This window comes from Haemaphysalis longicornis, unplaced genomic scaffold (genome assembly GCF_048455015.1).
Source record: "Haemaphysalis longicornis isolate Haplotype H1 unplaced genomic scaffold, Haemaphysalis longicornis Haplotype H1 scaffold_2, whole genome shotgun sequence".
NCBI classification, from domain to species: domain Eukaryota; kingdom Metazoa; phylum Arthropoda; class Arachnida; order Ixodida; family Ixodidae; genus Haemaphysalis; species Haemaphysalis longicornis.
In genome coordinates this window covers 155,972,627-155,992,455 of record NW_027526295.1, presented here as the reverse complement: position 1 = coordinate 155,992,455, position 19,829 = coordinate 155,972,627, and the positions used below count along the sequence as shown (strand labels likewise).

The 19,829-nt window shown below is 46.6% G+C and overlaps 1 protein-coding gene across 1 annotated transcript in view; it reads left to right on the top strand.

The window, feature by feature from the left end:
• The window catches only part of LOC144169368 (survival motor neuron protein-like), a 39,623-nt gene extending 24,038 nt beyond the window's left edge, over positions 1-15,585 (top strand). The window contains exons 7-8 of the mRNA XM_077698484.1: positions 5,558-5,674; positions 15,325-15,585. Coding sequence (XP_077554610.1) covers positions 5,558-5,674; positions 15,325-15,390 — 183 coding nt within the window. The 3' untranslated portion in view covers positions 15,391-15,585. The remainder of the gene's footprint in view (positions 1-5,557; positions 5,675-15,324) is intronic.
• Positions 15,586-19,829: the final 4,244 nt, after the last annotated feature.

Sequence of the window (19,829 nt, the reverse complement as noted above, 5' to 3'; positions counted from 1 at the left end):
TTGCTAGAAAGGCAGAACACAGCGGTTACACAGCTGCCACTTGTGGCCGCGAATCCCGCTTACTTCCAAGTTCCGCTTACTTCCAAGTTATTCAGGTGAATGGAAGCAATACGGACTAATGTTTTATTCTATAGGACAAACACGGGGCTGAAACAGGCTTGCAAAACGTTGTAGTCGTCTGCGCAGCTAATTATCATACAATTTAGTCTGGGGTAGTTCCGACAAAATGAGGGTTACAGCCGTTTTCTGTAACCACACCTTCTCTTTTGAATGTCATGCATTGACAGCAGACAGGAATTCCCTATCGTTTACAGCTTCCCTATAAACTAACTGTGACAAGTAAATGTGATTTGGCGTAATGATAACGCCATCCTCGCAGCCACTTTCAGTATGATGTTTTTACATGATACCTACGTTAGACAAGAAAGTTTGCTTTGCCGCAATATTACGAGAAAGTTTACTTTGCCGCAATATTAAATTTGGCGACACGACTTTTTTCTACGCACCCCGTCATCAGACGCAATTTCCAACAGGTAGCCGAAATAACTCCTGTAAAATAAATTCAGTCGTTGACCAATGCATCACTTCGAAGATAAGATTTATTCAACGTTGCGCGCCACGTAAACGGCGGCCGCGGGCGACGCGTTTTGTTGCACCAGTGATAGCAGAACGACAGCGATGGTCACATGGCGCCACAGCGGCTGCCGCAAATATTGAAAGCATGTCGCGGGCATGCGAGGGATCAGAGGTGCCCCGTAACTAATAAAGGACAGGCATGCGCAAAGCGCGCCTAGCACGCCAGTTCCTTGAGCCTCGACCCGGCGCCCGCAAACTTTTGCTGGTGACTGTACAGTGGCGCTATGACTAAGCTCACTGTGCAACGCCGCCTTGTTACAAAGGGGAAGTTGCTAAGCATCATCATCGCCATCGAAAGTAGTCAGACTTCTCCCACTGCCACGCGCAGCGCGAGTCACTTTCTGGCGAGGTAGAGGCCGCCGCCGGCACACAAGCACGGACGCGGGCGTGAAAAAAACGCGCGTGCAAGGCTCATGAAGACCCATAGATGCTTGAACTAGCACTTACTGGAACGATGGAACCCAACAAGCATGAGCGAACTTGAACGAAGGGAAAAGCGGCGGCATACAGCGGCGGCAGCACCATACGCGCTTGTAGGCAGGGAGCTCGCTCACAGACTCCTTGGCTCGCTGCATCCATGGCATTGGGTGGCCCAAGTCGCCGTTCGCGTTTTATCAATACCCCGTTTCAGCGCTTGCATCTCTCAATATCTACTTGTACAGTGTAGACCATTTATAACGTAACCGCTTATAGTGCGGGACCGGATATAACGCGGGTTTTCGTGACCACCGGTTTGCCTCCCATAGAACTCAATGCATAAGCATACCGCTTAAGATGCGGTTGGCCGAAGCACAATACCGTTTATAGTGCGGTTTTTCGGCGGGTCTGCTCATCGACCGGCGCAGCTGGGGCATCGTTTTAGGGTAGCAAAAGAAAAAAAGAAATGATAAAATCGGCCATCTGACGCAGCGCGCACCCCTTGCTCTCCTCTTACTTCGACACAGAAGCAAAAAATAGGCACCCTTTAGTTCGCGCGTACGTGATAACCACAGCTGCCCTTGCTTGATGCACCTCGGAAGATAGCGACCGGCTCCCCGTCCGCGCGTGGCAAGTTGTTTCTATTAATCGTGAACCGCATGGCCCGTTTTCGCACACGAATTGTGCACGTCGGCGTTGCGCGTGCGTTTTTTTCATGCTCGCGTCTACGATTCCGCGCTCGCGGTGGCTTCTTCGCGTGGCAGTGGGAGGAGCCTGACGACTTGCACCAATGGAAAGACGCGCACCTAATGGCGGGAGATTCGAAGCGCTCCGAGCCGGCTAGCCGCGCCATAGGTGTTTAGGCTAAAGTCCCTCGATCAGATGAAGGGACTTTAGGCTTACCGCCGCGGTATTTTTTGATGGGCGCTTTCACAAGCAGCATGGATGGCAGTTTATATTCCACTTTGCGGTCACATTATCAGCTCTTTTCTTGCATGAGCATCTTCGCTTGCGCCTCGTGCGGCATTTCAGCGAGCGGTTGGATGTGGTCGCTGGAGGAGCTGCCTGCACCGCTTGACGGCCAGTGCCGACGCCATGTTGCCGCCTCTTACCGCGCCGCACACATTACGTCAGTTGTATCCGCGCCGGCGTCGCCGCGCCTGCGGCGTGCGCTGCACGTTTTCGCGAGAAATCGCTCCATGCGGTTCACGCTTTAGAACGTTGTGCAGATAAGCCACCGCTGTCCCCAAACAAGCGAGCCGCGCGAAGATTTCCACCACCAGTACGTTGCGCTGATAAGCAGCCGCCTTCGGCATCGTGAACGCAAGGTGGGGTAAAAAAAAATCCCGCTGGCCTTTCTTATCATGTCCTGCGGCATCTTCATAGACGCCAAAAACGCAGCCATCGTCTTTCAAAACACAAACATAACGGAAGTTAAAGCCGCACTCGCCGTTTGTAAGACCGCGCTTTTGCAATGTGTGAGACCCGGCAGCAGCGGCTGATGTTAAAAATAATACAAAATAAAGACCCTTCCTTCGTTTTTAGGCGCTGTGCGTTTGGGTGATAAAAAATTTAGGATGACTTGAGAGGTACGTGGCGATTTGGTTGAATTCGCGCACGTTTTGGTTATAGTGCGGTACCGCTTATAGTGCGGATTTTCGCGGCTCCCGCGACATACGTTATAAGCGGTCTACACTGTACAAGCAAAATTTCGTGCCTAGTTGTTCATGAAACTTTGTTACATTGAAATTTTGGCAAACGGGACTTTGTTACACAGAGGGTGAAAATACATGGTGTGGATACGTTTGAAGTTAAAAAAATTACGTGGTTCGTTACATCGGGGGTTTCGTTACATTGGAGTTCATTACACCTAAGTTTGACTGCATTCGGAAAAAAGTGGGTGGTGGCCTTGTGTTAAAGAAACAGCAGTGGGGAAGGCTTACACAAGTTGTTTCGGTGGAATACATAGACTCCTTATAAGGCTTGGTTTGAGAATGTATGAACGTTCTCAACACCTTGGGGAGACGCATTGTGTTGTCTTACATGCGTGGTCCATTGCATTCAGACCTACGAAGCCCGAGGGTTGCTTCAGAATGTCCCACTGCCTGTAGGAAGTTGTTGTTCTGCAGCTGAATGGCTTTCCTGCACTGGTCCATTGCAATTTTTTTCAAGTCTGCGTTGACATTTCTGAATCTTAGCAGATTGGTACAAGCCCCCGAAACCCTCTTTGGAGATGCTGTTGAGTGCACTCATGAAAACAATGCCACGTTACATTTACAGCTGTCACCATGAAATGAAACAGGTGCCTAACTGACCTGAATTCACCGCTGCTTTATTCACCGCTGCTAGGGCACATACTGCTAACTTACTTGAAGTTTGGATTGAAGCAATGTTCTGAAGTGCATGTACGAGTACGTGTACGAAGTGTACGAGGTTTCGCTGCACATTGAAGAGATCTTGGTGGTCAAAATTATTTTGTAGTATTTCTGTGTTGCCTACTAGTGTAGCTAAATGACATTTTGTGGCTAGCTTCCGCACACTGGTTTCACGAGAAATAGAAAAATTAAATAAAGCTGTCGGTGGCATTACGGGGCCCTCCAATTATATTACGTATATTGGGTAAACATGCACTATGAGGACAAAACACAAGTTCGGTTCATTCGAAAGATTGCCTCAATAGAATCATCCTGACACCACTGTTAACGCACCCTTCACTCAAATAAGCTACATAACTAGAAAAAAACGGAATGGCCATGTGACCCACTAGCTCATTTCCCGCAACAGAACCTATGATGTCATATGAGCCCAGCTGTGCGATTGGCTGAGGACGGGAAAATCAAACGCTAATTAGGCACGGCTTCTAGGCTTTCCGAACGAACTATTTGAACTTAAGTGTAATGCATATTCATTTTACAGCAGTAAGAACGGTGCGGTAAACAATGAAAGTTACGGAAACGCACGTAAGCATAGAAGTGCCGATGCGCACTGCTGTTGGTACTGGGCGCACTATGCTTGTTTTAGCTGCACAGCTCCGCCACTTTGTAGTTGTTTTACAGAACACTGGCCGATTGGCGTAAGCGGCATTGTCTTACGTGACCCTGTTTGTCGAGCATACCCCAGATTTCACGAGACGATCACTTTTTACAGTAACGAAAACAAGCCAGGTGCAAATACGCTCAAAAACGCCGTCTGGGAGGGCTGACAGACAGCAAGGCCGCAAACCCGAATGACGCAGTGGAAGTTCGCTTGAATGCACGTGCTTCTGACGTCATTGCTGACATTACGAAAACCCATGATTTGGCGCGAGAATCAAAGTTTTAACCTAAATTGATCAATTTCTCAGTGAACACGGCATCATTTGCTGCCATACAAGCGCTGGGGGCACTATAAAACGCGAAATCTTTCGAATAAAACAAACTTGTATTCTGTCTTCATAGTTCCTTTAATAACCAGTGACGAAATCTGTAATAAAGGAATTTGTAATAAAGGAACTTAGCCAAACCCCATTGTACCAAACTATGCCAAGACAGACATGCTGTTACATGATGCGCCAAATAACTATTTTTAGGCTCATAAAGACTTTGCTTAAGATTGTCTTCGCGGTGGTGCAGTAACATGTGATTGTAACGTTTTGAAGTTTCAAAGGAAGGCAACCAACCAGGAGGGAGAACAGCAGTCTGAAATCAAGCCATTCAAAAGAGTCATTTAGTAAAACTTTACTTCTAATTGCAGATAGCATGATTATTAAATAATACTTTTCTGGCATGCAATGTGGCCCCGGGCCTCCTGGAGGAGCAATGAGAGCTTTGAAGAGCCTTTGCAAGTCTGGACTCTTCTAGAAAATAAATTGTTTGATGTATGCTTGGCTCATATGCATTGTCAAAGATTAATGCCTTCCTCTTCGAAATAAATTTGGGGTTTCTATCTTATGTTCTTTTTCCTACTGCCCGTGGTCTAAATGAGTTCCTATTTTTTGACACTCATGTGCTAGGTATTTAGGGAATAGCACTTTTTTTGTAGAGCTGGCAAGACAGTTAAGGGGCCCGAAATCACCTTCGAACACTACAGCACATTTTCTGTCCCAGCACTCGATATAGTTTGAGTTGTCTGTTAGTTGTCTGTTCGAGCACTCAAGTCGTCTAGTTGTCGATAGTTGTCTGTTCCAGCACTCGAGAGACATGTCTCGAGATAGTTTTGATGTCAGTTGATGCTTCTTCATCCTCAGTTTTCCCACTGGTGACTTTTCGCTCTATGATCATTGAGGGTTGTCTTCCCATTGGGTCTAAGTAGCAGCTCAAAAGAAAATGGAATGTATGGTGCCTCCTTATGCCGTTGCATAGGCTATCCTGGTTTAATTGGGCACTCGGAATATGGTGCAGCTAATTTTCCACACCTGTGGGTATGGCCAAGCTGTACAGGGATGTGTGAACTGATTTGGCCAAACACAGTAAGGTTACGAATTGAGTCAATGTGTCTTTTTTTTTTTTTTTTTCTCCTCTTGCAGAAGCACTCTATTCCCCCGCCTCCCGTTCCCCACGGCGAACTCCCGAACAGCGAGGAGGCGCTAGCGTCCATGCTCATGTCGTGGTATATGGCTGGCTACCACACCGGCTACTACCAGGTAACTGCAACTTTCTTTCTCTCTTTTTTCTTTCTTTTTTCTTTCTTTTTTTTTTCTAGCAGGAATGTATGCCGTTCAGAAAAATCATGTGCCCAGAAATGCCTTGGAAAGACCTTATTGGAGAGCACATAACATCACGTGATGACAACATGTGCAAAAGGGCGAATGTTGCACAGTTGTGTAGTTATTACTTGAGCGTTTATTGGCTAAGCACCTTTTCCACCCTTAATTTGCAAAGCGGCTTGGTGGCTGTATTTTTCAGTTGTGCGTGAATATTTCAAGCCTTTATATTTTGGAGCGAATAATACTATACTCCGATTGGGGTCAAATTGAATGGCAATATTTGAAAACTTCGAACATTCTTCAAGTATTTCGACGTTATAAAATTACAAATAGCCTCTCGGTGGCACCCAGTTAAACCTTGTTTTAGAAAACCCCCGTGTGGGAAACTGCACAGATATTTGGTTGGTGAATTGATCCACTACAAGCGCACAAAATGAGTCTGTCACTGTGATCACCGACTGCATGGTTCAACTTTACTATTACGAGAGTAAAGAGGAACCACCTGTTGTTTGTTATAACCATTATTACGTTATAGCTGCAGGGTTTTTTTCCCACAAATATTATGTGCTAGGAGGGCGGGCGGTATGCACCCTGAGCAGCCCACTAAATGGGGTTCCCCAATAAGATTGCTGGATTCCTCACCTCTTATTTATGAGAGTCACTAACAACTCTTCTCTAAGATACACTTTGCTGCTTTGCTGCGATTTCAAGATTGTTCGTTCTTGTGTCATCCGAGGGTGAATGATGATCTCGGCTGCGCGTCAAAGTTCACTTGACCTTTGTTATCCTAGTGTGGGCCAAGGAAGCAACACACACCTGCCTTTGAAGCGGCACAAGGCACTGCTTCAAAGGCAGGAGCTCTCATCCTTTTGTGCTTCCATGTCGCATGCTATAGTGGCGGTAATAGATAGACTCCATGCACCCTCGGACCTGTGGGTAGGGTTCTTATGGCCACCTAGTCCAAATCTTAAGCCTAGGACGCAGTGCTAGCTCCACTGGACTGCACCACATGGCAGCCAACTGGCACTGTGGCAGAAAACAGACAGGAATTCACAAGAAACAAAAATCGCCAACACCAGCTTTAATTGAATACCCGACAAAGCTTGCTGGGCACATTGCTCATCCACTGGCAAGACCGAGTGGAAGTGGCGCAAGGGGTGGACAGAGGAAGGCAAGTGGGAGCAAAGGTGCCGTCTTATGTCCAAAAGCCCGTTTCCCCTGTCCACCCGGCTGGACCAGCCATTCTCCCGGAACTCTGGTCGAATCAGTCATGTGGAAGGAAGCCAGCCATGGCGCACTCTTGCCCTGCGGTGGGAGGTGTACGTCTGCTGGAGAAAAGGAAGTGACACCTCTCGCTTCTGCAGCGTGCCACCGGGATGGGGGAATATCACGGATATCCGTGAATCCCACATGCCTGCCCCCTTGGACTGAGACTGCTTGAGTTCAAGCAGCCCGGCAGTACACAGCTTAAGTAACTCCAGCAGATCCGTCTACTTTGGGACCTCCATGCCCTCCTCCATGGCAGCGAAGGGTTTAGGCTCGACTTTCAAAGGAACCGTCGAATGCCTCCTCGATAGTGGACTTAGGCTGTTGCAGACAGGCAAAACTGGGGAATCTGCCGTTCTTGAAGAATCACAGTGCCAGGAAAAGGCAGATGCAGCCATCTCCAAGAACTTCCAGCAAGATGTGGGCGTGAAAGAAAAACACCATAAAAGTTGTGAACGTCATCCGAAAAGCTGTGCAACAAGTTGAGTCTAAATCATCTGGCCAAAGCAATCAAGATCAGCATACAAGTTAGTCTACATCCTTTCTTCACACTGAAGACCCGCACACCCCTACACCCCTACTTACTACCTTTCGACTCTGCCCATAATCAAGTGTGGAATTGTGTTTTCAGGTCTCTCGCACGCGATCTTGCTCCCACCATATCACGGAAAGCCTTAGCATTCAAGTCAACTGGCTAAACAAAAGCGGTTACCGTGACTCATTGTTGGTATCAGTTGCAGAAAAAGTTCTAAGCACTATTGTCAAAGGAACGCAGGCAACCGGCCATCTTGCAATATGTACACAGCATTTCCCACAGATTGGGAGCAAGCATAATGTACCTGTTGTTTTTAGTGCACCTCTAAAGCTCGCTGGGCTTTGCAAGGCTGTGGAGACAAAAAAGAAAGGTGCAGCACGTGCGCAAATTTGTGAATTGCGCTCAGGGAGTCATGTATAAGATACTTTGTCTTGCGGTCATCGGTTGGTACATCGCACAAACAGGCCGTTTTATTAACGAAGACTCCAGAACACAGATATGCTTGCCAACAGGTCAATACAGTAGGGAGTCTTGCTGCACACTGTTCAGGGTGTAAGTGTGTCGTTGCCTTCGATGAAACCACCATTTTGTTCCACTGGGAAGGTAAAATGTCCCGTGAGATATTTGAAGCATTTGCTGTGATGTGAGGGTGTGAGGGAGAGTGTATGGGCACCCCTTCCGTCAAGATATTCAAGCGAGCGGAGGGCGTGAAAGAAAAGCACTATAAAAGGTGAAAACATCATGAGAAAAGCTGTGCAATGAGTTGAGTCTAAATTGAGTCTAGCGTGAGATTCAATTTTTTAGAAACATCTTTTTAACGATAGCAGGTAAACTGGCTTTGACACCTGCTGTCGTCACATTTTAAGCTTCTAACTCCTCTTTCCCCTCTTTCTGGAATTCGTTGTTTCATTCTGTTTCTGGTATATATGTTTTTGCCTTATTTAGTGTAAATCAGTCAGTGCGCCATCTTCACGTGAAAGTGTACGTTTTTTCTGTGTCCGTCTTTGTGAGCATACCCAGCGCAACTTCCCTTTAAAAGAATGTCCTTTAGGGTGAATTTTTCTCAAAGTGAAGAGACTTTGTTGTGTTGAAATTATAGCAGCAGTTACTTAGTTAGTATATCAAAATGAAATACAGTTTACTTATTCCTTGCAACTTCGTCATATCAGGAATGTTATGATATTGAAGCTTGTTATATTGAGGTTTTGCTGCACTTAATCCCACTAAAGGCAGTGTTGGTGTAGCATTGTTTGGAGGCCAGTGCAGTTGTGTCGGCCAGCAGTTAGCTTAGCGGTGAGCTCCGGTGTAGGTAACCACAAGATGTGGCATTTGGCGCCTGCTAATTGTGTCCAAGACGAGCATCCTTGAATGTTGTACGTGTGCACTGGGCTGTTAATTTCATGCCTTGAAGGTTTAGTAGAATGTAAGGACTTTTTCTGTATGGCCCCTTTTGTTCGAAACAGTAGCAACGATTCTTCAGAACACTTCCACTGACGCAATTTTCTTCTTTGAGAAAATGAAAGCAGGCAGCTTGGCAGTACGTGGAAGCATTGCAGTGAAGCACAGCTGCTCACTGCCTGTCAAGAGCATTTTGCTTTGTTTGCACGGTATTCACACACCATGGTTAAGCCAGACTGTATGGACGTGCCATCTCATCAGCTTGTACATATTTGTGCTTCCTCTGCAAGCAGATACAGGGTGTCTACCAACCTGGAAAACAGGGAAAACCTGGAATTGTCAGGGAATCCGGGCACATCTGGAAAAGTCAGGGAATTGTCAGGAAATTCTTCAAAAATATGGCTCGGTCATGGAAACTGAGACGGTTAATTACTTTTATCTCCCAACTGACTGCCAACTGCTGGCACAGCCCTACGTGCAAGCTAGACGATGCAGCAAATTCTCTGGATGGTCAAAGGACCTATTGTCCATAGTGCTAACAGAAGATGGAAGAATGAATTGAACAGGAAGTCAGGACATGGAGGTACTAGCCAAGATTCGGAGCAGCAATCATAGGATGGTTAGGTGTATAATAAGGCGGAATCCCAAAAGAGAAGGAGTCGGGTAGAGCCAGGATGCAGGAGCTACAATAACCGTTCAGAACAAATTAGCGCTTTTAATTGATGAGAACAAAGACAATGTTGACATGCTAAATAACAATCTAACAACAGCAGTCACGAACCCTGCAGTAGCTGTGGGAGAAGCAGCATGCAGGAAACAAACTGGAAAATCAACACCGAAAACAAAGGAACTTATTTCCAAATGTAAGAACATGAAATTGTGAGTACAGTGGATTAAATTGAATTAGCAGGGCTGTCGAAATTAGCAGATGTAAAACAAACAACATTTGTGCGTACAACATGGTAGTGATCGAGGAAGCACTGGAAATAGGAGGAAGCTTAAGAGCAACTAAGAGGAAGCTAGCTATCAGCAAAGTCAGTGTACGCACTGAAAAACGAGTAGGGTAGCATTACACACAACATTTACGAGATAATAAAAGTAGCGGAATGATTCTACACCAGGCTATATTCATGTGACGTTACACCAGGGGAAACAACTAAGAGTACAGGCTTGGCTCACAAAGTCCCACTAATAACCAAAGATGAAATTGAAAAGGCTCTCAAGAGCATGAAAAGAGGAAAAGCTGAAGGTGACAACGACATAACCATTTGCCTTTTAGAGGAGGGAGAAGATGTCGTTGTGGAAAAGCGTGCTAAACTAATCTCAGAATGCTTAAGGACTCTGATTGCCCATAGCTGACATAGTTCTGATTCACAAAAAGGGGGACACCAAAGACCTTGAGAATTGCAGACCAAGCAGCCTGTCAGTTCAAGCTGTTTACCAAAGTAATAGTTAAGTGCATAAGTCACAGCCTAGATTTCCAACAACCCAAGGATCCGGCTGGGTTTAGAAAAGGATACCCTACAATGAATCACATCATGTCATCAATCTAGTAATAGAAAAATCCACAGAGTATAATAAACCTGTTGACATGACATTTATATTCTATGAAAAAGCATTTGAGTCAATAGACACCACAGCAGTATTGGAAGCATTAAAGAACCAAGAAATGGAGGAAACCAACGTAAGGCTCCTAGACGAAATATATGAGGGATGTACAGGCAGGATAGTCCTTCACAAGCAAACCAAAAGGTTCCCGAACCTAAAAGGAACTATGACAGGGAGATCCCATCTCACCAGAATTGTTCACAGCATGTCTGGAGGGGCTATTTAGGAAGCTTGACGGGGAAAATGCAGGTCTATGGATAAACGGGGAATACTTGAGCCATTTCAGGTTTGCAGACCACGTGGTCTTACTCAATGAGTCTGCAGAACACATGCAAAAATGCTCGAACTACAATCAGAAAGTGGGGCCGTCAAACAAAAAATAAATATGAATAAATCTGAAGTAACGATGTAACAAACATGCTGAATGTGCCCTACTCAGCGTAGGTAACAAAACACTTGAACAAGTTGAAGAATATAACTACCTCGAACAGGTGGTCAGTGCTGATTCCAACCATGAAAAATAAATCCGGTGCAGAATAGGAATGGGTTGAGGTGCACTCAGCAAGCACTCACAAATAATGAAAAGTAAGCTACCTCTATCTCTAAAAAGAAAGTTTAACAAATGCACTCTACCGGCGATGTCAAACTGAATGCTGTCCAATGGGCCATGAAGCGAATAATGATACGAGTAACACTTAGGGTCCGGGACAGGGTAATGACAGAGGAATACTTCGCATCCTAGATCAGGGAGCAAACTCGAGTAGAAGGTATCACTTAAAATAAAGAAAAAGAAGCGGGCCAAGAGGTTAACAGAATGGGTACCCAGTGACAGGACTAGAAGAACGGGAAGGGCAATAACACGATGGAGGGATGAAATAGGGAAATTCGGGGGAAAAGGATGAACTTGGGCAGCGCAGGACAGGAGCGAGTGGAGGTCAATGGGAGAGGCCTTCGTCTTGCAGTGGACCTAAATGGGCTGTTGATGATGGTGATGATGATGATGACGGCGGTGGTGATGAAGGAATGGTTGTATTTGTGGGACTTTGAAGAAGGAAGGGAACCGCTGCTCTTGTAAGAGAACTTGCATTGAAAATGCAAAAGCTCATGAAAAATACAGAACTTCAGACTTTTGCTGCAGCAAGAAATCAAGTCTCTGAAAGAGTGAAAGGTGTTCCATTTGTTATTGCACATCAGTTGTTGTGCCTTTTCAATACTGTATTTTCTGCTAAAGGGTCCTTACGAGCAACGGATTGTAATCAAGTAGTGTGTTCTACAGTTAATGCAAGCGCCCTGTCCTTTTTTTACCACTGGATGGCTCGCTATCTGTATTTGCAGTGTTTGTTGAGCAGGCATATCAGTCAGGGATTATGCTTAGAATTGTCAGGAAAAACCTGGAAAAGTCAGGGAATTTTAAAATGTAGAATTGGTAGACACCCTGAGATAGCAAAGGTGCTTGGAAGCCTGTCAGTTTGCTTGCAAGTCTCTGCTAGTTTCCGTGGTCTATCAGTGAACGTTCGGGATACTGGTAAATGCCAGCCTAGTAGACGGTCTTACATGACAGGTGGGCTAAGAACTTATTTGAACTATATTTAGCGCATTCTCACGTAATTTGTGAACCTTTAGCTTAAATCCCAAGTTTATAAATAAAAAAAAAGAAACGCCTATTTTGTGCCCCCCCCCCCTTCCCCCTCTCCTCCACAGCGTCTGCGCTAGCCCACCAGCCGTGCGCCGCGCACCACGCGACCTCCATGCCGTCCAGTGCTAGCCCGGGCCGCCAGCCGTGCGCCGCGCGTGCGCAAGATAAGCCGGGAAGGCCCACGTGGCCGAGAAAATTGAGAGGGGAAGAGGCAAGAGTGTGAGACTTCCGAGGCAAAGTGAAACAAACGATTGTATACAAGGAAGGAGGCGGGGAAAAAAAAAGGCGGTAAAGAAAGGCCCGTAGCGACAACGTGGCTTTGAAAGACACTAATCATCAGAGAGCAGAGAGAGGGGGAGAGAGAGCGTATCTATGAGGGCGTCGGGACAAGAAGAATCAAGCGGGCTAGGAACGCGGGTGTTGGGTTGCATCGTACGTGTTTTCATGTTCGTCGGCTTGATGGGAGCTTGGAATTTGCGGTCCACTGGCCACCTACACTTTGACTTCACGCGGTTGGTGCGTTGGTGTTCTGCTGCTGCGTGGGGCCGTCGAAATTTAACTCCCGCCTGCCAGTACCCACATGCTTGCTTGTGTCTCCTGAGCAAGTGGTCTGCCCCGCTGCGGACCTTTCCACTTCAAGCAGCATCAAATGGGGTCAAGAATAAAGAAAAGTCGGGACGAGGCGGTGAAGCACTGTAAAAGATGGGAAAAACGCCATTTTATCCTTCCACCGTATGAAGTGGACTGAATGCACTGGAGCATTGCATCATCTGGGTTTTTAATGCATTGTTTGTATGGGGATTTTGCCAGGACTGTAGTGATCTGGCATAAGAAGGCGGTCGTTGTAAGACAGTGGGACGTACCATCAGGGTTCCACTGTAAAATGCGAGGGAAAACTTCGAGCATTTTTAAAAAATTTGTACTAATGTCTCAGTTTAAGGAGTAACTATTCACATTTCAGGAAGCTGCTTTTCTTGTTTTTCAATGGCAGCGTCTAGTAAATATTTCAGCGCACACGAAAATGCATTGCAACTGAGTTCTCGAGGCACTTAAGTCTGCTTAGGCGCTTTTAATGCAAATGCATTATGGCTTCCCACTTAGAGAAGGCTTCTTTGCTTTCAGTTTTTTAATCTTGGTGTGAATTACTTCGACAGGCAGGCTGGTGACAGGTTGCAACACAGCTTCCACAGAATTATAATTCTCTGTGGCTTCTGTGCAGCTTTGCAGCTGCTCATGTACTGTCACATTCGCCTGTCACGCGCTACGATGTCAGCACCGCACACACTCAGCTAACTTTCATTCCGCCTCTGGCAACTTACTGACGTAGCACGGTAGTAATGCGGCGCAGTAATGCAAGCGTTACGTGGCGTGGTGCCTTCTACTATGGAGACATGGATCCGATTCTCATACGAACTCAAATGTGTGGCAAGCATTTCTTGCACCGGACAACAAAATTTCCCTTCGGTCGGGCACTTGAGGCTTTGCCTTAACGCCGGGCAGCAGGTGAAATTCACAAATTTTATTAAGCTGACTGTCCTTATGTCTTCATTGATCCTGCTGAGACACTTCTGTAATCTTTGATGGTTGCTTCGTAGAAATTTAAAAATAAAAAAATAGGAGCAAGAAAATATTGATCCTGTTCCATGACTCGGTGATCTCCTTTTGTTGAATCCTCGAGGCAAACAAGTAATAACAGCATGACTTCTCGCCGCCCAGTGCAGTATAGCTCCCCACGATTTTTGAGAATGCTTTCTACATCTTCGTCTGATTTCTGGAGAAACGCATGCAACTGCTAGGGTATGTGGAAAGGGATTTTTGTACATACTCTGCATTTTTTGCACTTTTGTTTTTTGCAGACATTGAAAAGGCTCTTTTCACGATCATGCATTGAACTAAGCTTGCCTGGATGTCTTTAATCATCAGGAGTAGGGCTTTGAGGGGGCTAATACATTTATGCTGCTCGTTGATGCAGAACTGAACAGAAACCTTATAAATATTTGCTTCGTGTGTTCGTAAAATAATAAAAAGATTGTCTGACGATTACGATACTCCCTGATGCGAAGTTTAAGCGCAGCACGAACTGTAGTCTTCGCAGTCACGGCGCATAGCTGCTGTTTCTCAGGAAGTGATCACAGGATCAGCGAATGCGTGACAGCGCGCGCTACTTTGGCGCTACCTCGCAGCGCGTCGCTGCCATCGAACATGTTGTAAAAATGTCACGTGGTTCGGATGAGCCACGCAACGAAGGGGACGACGAAGGACCGATGAACATGCAGAAGGCGCAAGCCCAGCATGTGCAGTGTGCACATGCTGGGCTTGTGCCTTTTGTGAACTAAGAACAAGTTTTGCGTCTTATTTCTCCGGTGCCACTAGGCGCCGAGGCGCGGTTTTCCCATGTGTGTCTCGTGCGGCCTCAGCATACTGCCTTTCCCCTCACACTTTTGCAATACTTTTCTCCTGCAATTTCTGCTCGCCGTACCTTGTAAACCTTCAGTGTCCTCTTCGTTCGCTCGACTGCGTCGAGGGACGACGGTGCTGCGAGACCACAGGAGCGGGCGCTAATTTTAAGAGCTTGCACTCTAAAAGCAGCTGTAGATTATAACGTAACTTTTTGAGAAAGATTTTCACACTGCATTACCCCACCTCTACCTTCCATGCAAACACAGCTACAGAAGTAGTCGGCGTAATCAGCTTATTTTTATTTCATAACTTCTTTATTAAAAGTAGGCTATGCTACAATGAACTGGGCAAGGATAATTTGACATAGCCTTTGCAGAGAGCTGAACAGTTGCGTAACTTACCCTCTTTTTAAATGATGTAGTAGTCTTGAGACCTTAACGTAACAGTTTCAGTGGCCTGCGGTGCCTGGAAAAAGTTTAAATTGTAGTTTTTTTGTTCCTTCAGTGGTAGCGAATAGATCGCAAAGCTGCGTGACTTGCTTTGATGAAGGCCATTCAACGAGGCAGGTTCTATTTAAATCCACCCTCGCAATTTCAAGTTAGTTGCTTGCTTATTCCTTCGTTGATGCAGTTTATTTGTAAGAATAAGGCAACTCTGGAATGAAACGGCTGGGCTACTTGTTTTTGAGTTGTGGGAGGAATGTGTCTTTATAGATTTCTTTTTTCTCTCTCTCTCTCCTTGCAGGGATCGCAAGAGGCAAAGACAGCCAAGAGAGAATGCTGCTGCTGCCGATACAGCGGCCACAAGTGATCTATTAGTAAGGCTGTACGTGAACGCAGAAACAGAACACGTCATTCCAGCTGAGGTTTTATGGTTTCGTACTTTCTTAGCGGCACTCCATGACAGAGGCTGTGCTTAGAAGTCTTGCGTGGACTCTGCAGGGCGCTCTGACCAGACGACCTGGCTGCCTACTCATATAATTGAAATACATTGTTTTACTAGTCATGCTCTGTCTTGGTGTGACATGTCTCGCATGGGGTCTGCTGCTTTCTCTTTGAAGGATTCCCACTATTTTCCTGCCTTGTTTATTGGAGCCACACATTGGAACACAAGTTTGTTTTATTCAAAAGATTTGGTGCTTTATAGTGCCCCCAGTGCTTGTCCGGCAGCAAACGATGCTTTATTCACTGAGAAATTAATCATTGTAAGTTAAAATTTTCATTGTCCCGCCAAACCGTGTGTTTTGTTATGCCTGTGATGATGCAACCAGGACCGGTCTTCAAGCCAACGTTAGTGCACTGTTTAGTCTGCAGCGGACTGCAGAACACCTTGTATACTGTCAGTCCTCCTAGATGGCGCCACCATACTGCGCCGGACTGTTGTCCGCCTTTGTTTTGTTTTTGACCATATTTGCACCTGGGTTGTTTTTGTTACGGTAGGTTAATCTTTTCATGAAACATAAGGCATGCTCAACAAACAGGGTCACATAAGACAATGTCGCTTATGCCAATCGGCGAGTGTCGTGTGGGACAACCTCAGAGCGCCGGACGCTGTGCACGTATAACTAGCATAGTGCGCGCAGTACCAACACCAGTACGCGCTGGTACTTCTATGTTTATGTGTACTTTTGTAACTTCCATTGTTTACCCCACCATTGTTACTGCTACAAAATGAATATGCATTGCATTTAAGCGCAAAAAGCTTGTTTGGCAAGCTTCTAAGCACTGCCTAACTTGCGTTTACTTTTGCCAGCCAAGGCAATCGCACGGCTGTGCATATTCTCCTGCACTCCAGTCATAGCTTCCAGTGTGGAAAATGAGCTAGTGAGTCGCGTGGCCATTCCATGTTTTCCTAATTATATAGCTTATTTGAGGGAAGTTTACATTAAAAGTGGTGTCAGTGTCATGCTAATGAGGTAATCTTTAGAATGAACCAAACTTGTGTTTTGTCTGCATGGCTTCTTTAAGGCTGAGGTAAGCTGATGCAAATAAAAGAATGGCCATTGTTGATGGGCTAAAATGGGGACTTGCAAGAAAGAAGCGCTCAAGTGGCCCCACAGCACCGCATTTGCTCGGTTCGGTCAGGTGAACGTCGCGTGTCTTATCATCCCCTGAAGCAGTGCCACATACCTATGCCTGCTTCTTGCTAACGGATTGCCAGGGCCGTTAATGTCTATGATTATGCCTGCTTCAAATTGACGTTCTTACAAGCAGCAACTTTACATTACCTCGCTTATTAAGTGCTCAGGGAGTATTCACCTGACGTCATCCGATAGGGGTGCTCCCATTGATTGCAGCCGTGGCCATTTGTTTAGACTAGTGCAGCAAGGCGACCGCGTCATTGTCAGCTTCCGTGTGAATTATGTCTGTATCACTCATTAGTCAGTACGTTCAGGCATCACCTTTTATCGCTACGGTGACGCATCATTTATGATGCACTCAAGCGTGCATGCACGCGAGCTGAGGAACCAGAAAATTCGCGAGCTACGGGACAAACTATGTGCAGCTGTGGTGTTTTCACTCGCTCTATTTTTCACCGACAATAGAGCGTTGCACGATATCGGCCTCCTTCCTCACGCCTACCTTACCCACATCAACGATGGCATTGTTGGGGGCTGCAATCTTTGTGACCCGGGAAGAATTTAAGGCCTAAAATCTATGGAGGCCCATTGCCTAACCAGCGTTGGGTACACGAGCCCCGTGTCGTAATCATTGGAAAGGTAAGTGAAGGCATGTGGCTGCTACTTGCGTTGCTGTGTCTAAAGGTCCGGTCGTACTGAAGATTGGGAGCCATATGGCTCATTTTTGCATCAGGTTTGTGTAGGGCAAGTGAGCGCGCGGCTTCGAAGCATGATGGCGACATCTGCTGATAGCTGCTGGGTTTGAGATAGCTTGCCATTGTGCGTGCGTGCGTGCGTGGTTCTTGGACAGGCTGTGGTCGTTTGTCGTTCCGCTCGGGCCTCTCAAATTTGCAGACGCCACCACCCGCAATGGGTGCTTCTTTTCTGCGTGCCACCCGTAAGCGGTGACACCGGATATCAGTGCGTAATTTGACACGGTGCATTATCACCTGGGGAAGTTACGTAATCACACAACAGATACGACCAAAAGCTCTGCAGTCAATTCTTATCGCATGCTTTTCGTTTGGTACGCGTGAGATTCAGAAAATTGGCGCTCTTCGTTTTACGTAGCTGCTGTTGTGCGGTTATTTCGCTACGCTCTTCTCATTGTGATTTTTGTCTGCCGTTGCAGCGGTGCATAGGTGTTTGGCTTGCGATTGTGATGAGGGTGCTCTCAAAGAACTTCTGGAGAGCACTCGCGGTCAACGTTACTAGATTATTTTCACTTGTAAAACTGGGCGGCACTGCCCGGAACCGCCACCGATCCTTCTCTCTGTGGCGCTGCAGTCGCAACCGGCTCGGTAGACGGGGCGCTCGCAGGCGGTTTCGCTTATGCTTCTCCCTTCGCATTCCTAGTTCAGCGCTCGGCGCATATGTTTCTCTTGCGTGCGCGGGCGCGTGGGTGGGCGCACACATCTGGTAATTATTTACATTATCGGAAGCAAATAGCTACAATAAACAGCAGACACAATGACATTTTTTTCGCCCCTTGTGTGGTTCTTCCGGGTCCTTTTTTTGCCGAAGAGCAGTACTCGCAGCAGCCGGCGCATTCAGTGCCCCGGTCTCCGGCGTTTCTTGTCGCGCGGTCGTTCTCCGTAGTGTTGAATGCCCGATGCCGTTTGAGTGGCACGTTTAGTGATTTGCCAACGACTGTATTCCATTGATGTGGGCCTCTGCATGTGAGGCTGAGGCAGGCAATGCCGACCTGCTTCGTTTTCGGATGTACCAGTGGCTACAGCAGCAACAATTAAGTTTAACTTCTTGTATTCAATTCAGACGCAAAGTTGATAATCACACACCTCTAAATATATATGCAAAAGGTAAGCTGTCCTCGCCTGGAGGCAGTGGAGCAGGCGCAACCACGCGACCCTTCCGGCAAGCGCAAAAAGGCCAAAGAAAGAAGGCCAGGAGGAGCAGCCAGCCCTTCCTAACAATCAGTCGCAGCATCAAGACATGGAAACAGGTATGCTCTCAGATCACACCTCAGCACAGAACACAGCGCAACATGATATAAATAAACAACTTCAAGAAGCCATCATGTGTATCTATGAGAGCGTAGAAGCAATTCGCAAAGCCAATCAGGAGGATAAACAGGACCAAGCCGCTAGATTTTGCACGTTGGCAGCCAACATAAACGAAGCTCTGCTAACTCACCGCTCAACCCACCGTGCCACCCTGTACGCTAAAACCAACTCAGATGTCTGGACACCCAACCCTACTTCTCAAGATGGCCCCCTACAATAAACAAACAGACCTGATGACAGTCCTACAATGGAACTGCCATGGGTTCAGGGCGAAGATGGGAGAACTTTAGCAATATATCAGAACTTTAGACCCGCAACCAGATATAATAGCTCTGCAGGAGATCAATGGCAAAACTCACCTTCCTGGCTAGATCTCCTACGCAGACCCTTCAGGAAAAGCAACAGCCACCTTAATCAAGAATAATATAGCAGCAACGCAACATCTAATGGCTCAGAAAGGCTGTGAGCACACGTTGGTTGAAATTCACTCCTGTGCTACAAGAAAAAAAACGCAATCTGTTTATCGTGAACGTGTATTGCCGACCTTCTGCTGAACAGACCGGCCTGCAAGACACCATCCAAGAAACCCTAAACCTAATCACGGACCAACCAGTTCTCATCCTTGGGAACTTTAATGCCCCTCATCAGATGTGGGGCTACAAGTACAAATCAAAGCGAGGATGACAGTTAGCCCATATCATGAACCAGAATGGGATTACTTTACTTAACGATCCCCATGTCCCCACCAGACTGGGCACCAGTACGGCGAGAGACACAATTCTCCAGACCTCTCACTACTGGCTGGGTTCCTCGACGTTACTTGGGTCAATATGAACACCAATCTTGGCTCAGACCACGACATCCTTCAAATAACTATTGAAGGACAAAGCTGCTAGACCCATATCGGCTGGGCCAGACTTGTCAACTGGGACCGATTTAGGGAAGCTCAAGCTGCGAAAGAAATTAATCCGGAGACACTCTATGACACCTGGGTCACAGAAACAATGGAAGACCTCAAACGGCATACTCAATCAATCACAACCACATATTCCACTCCCTACGCGGACTCTCACCTACTACATACCAGCCAACTCTTCCGAATTTTC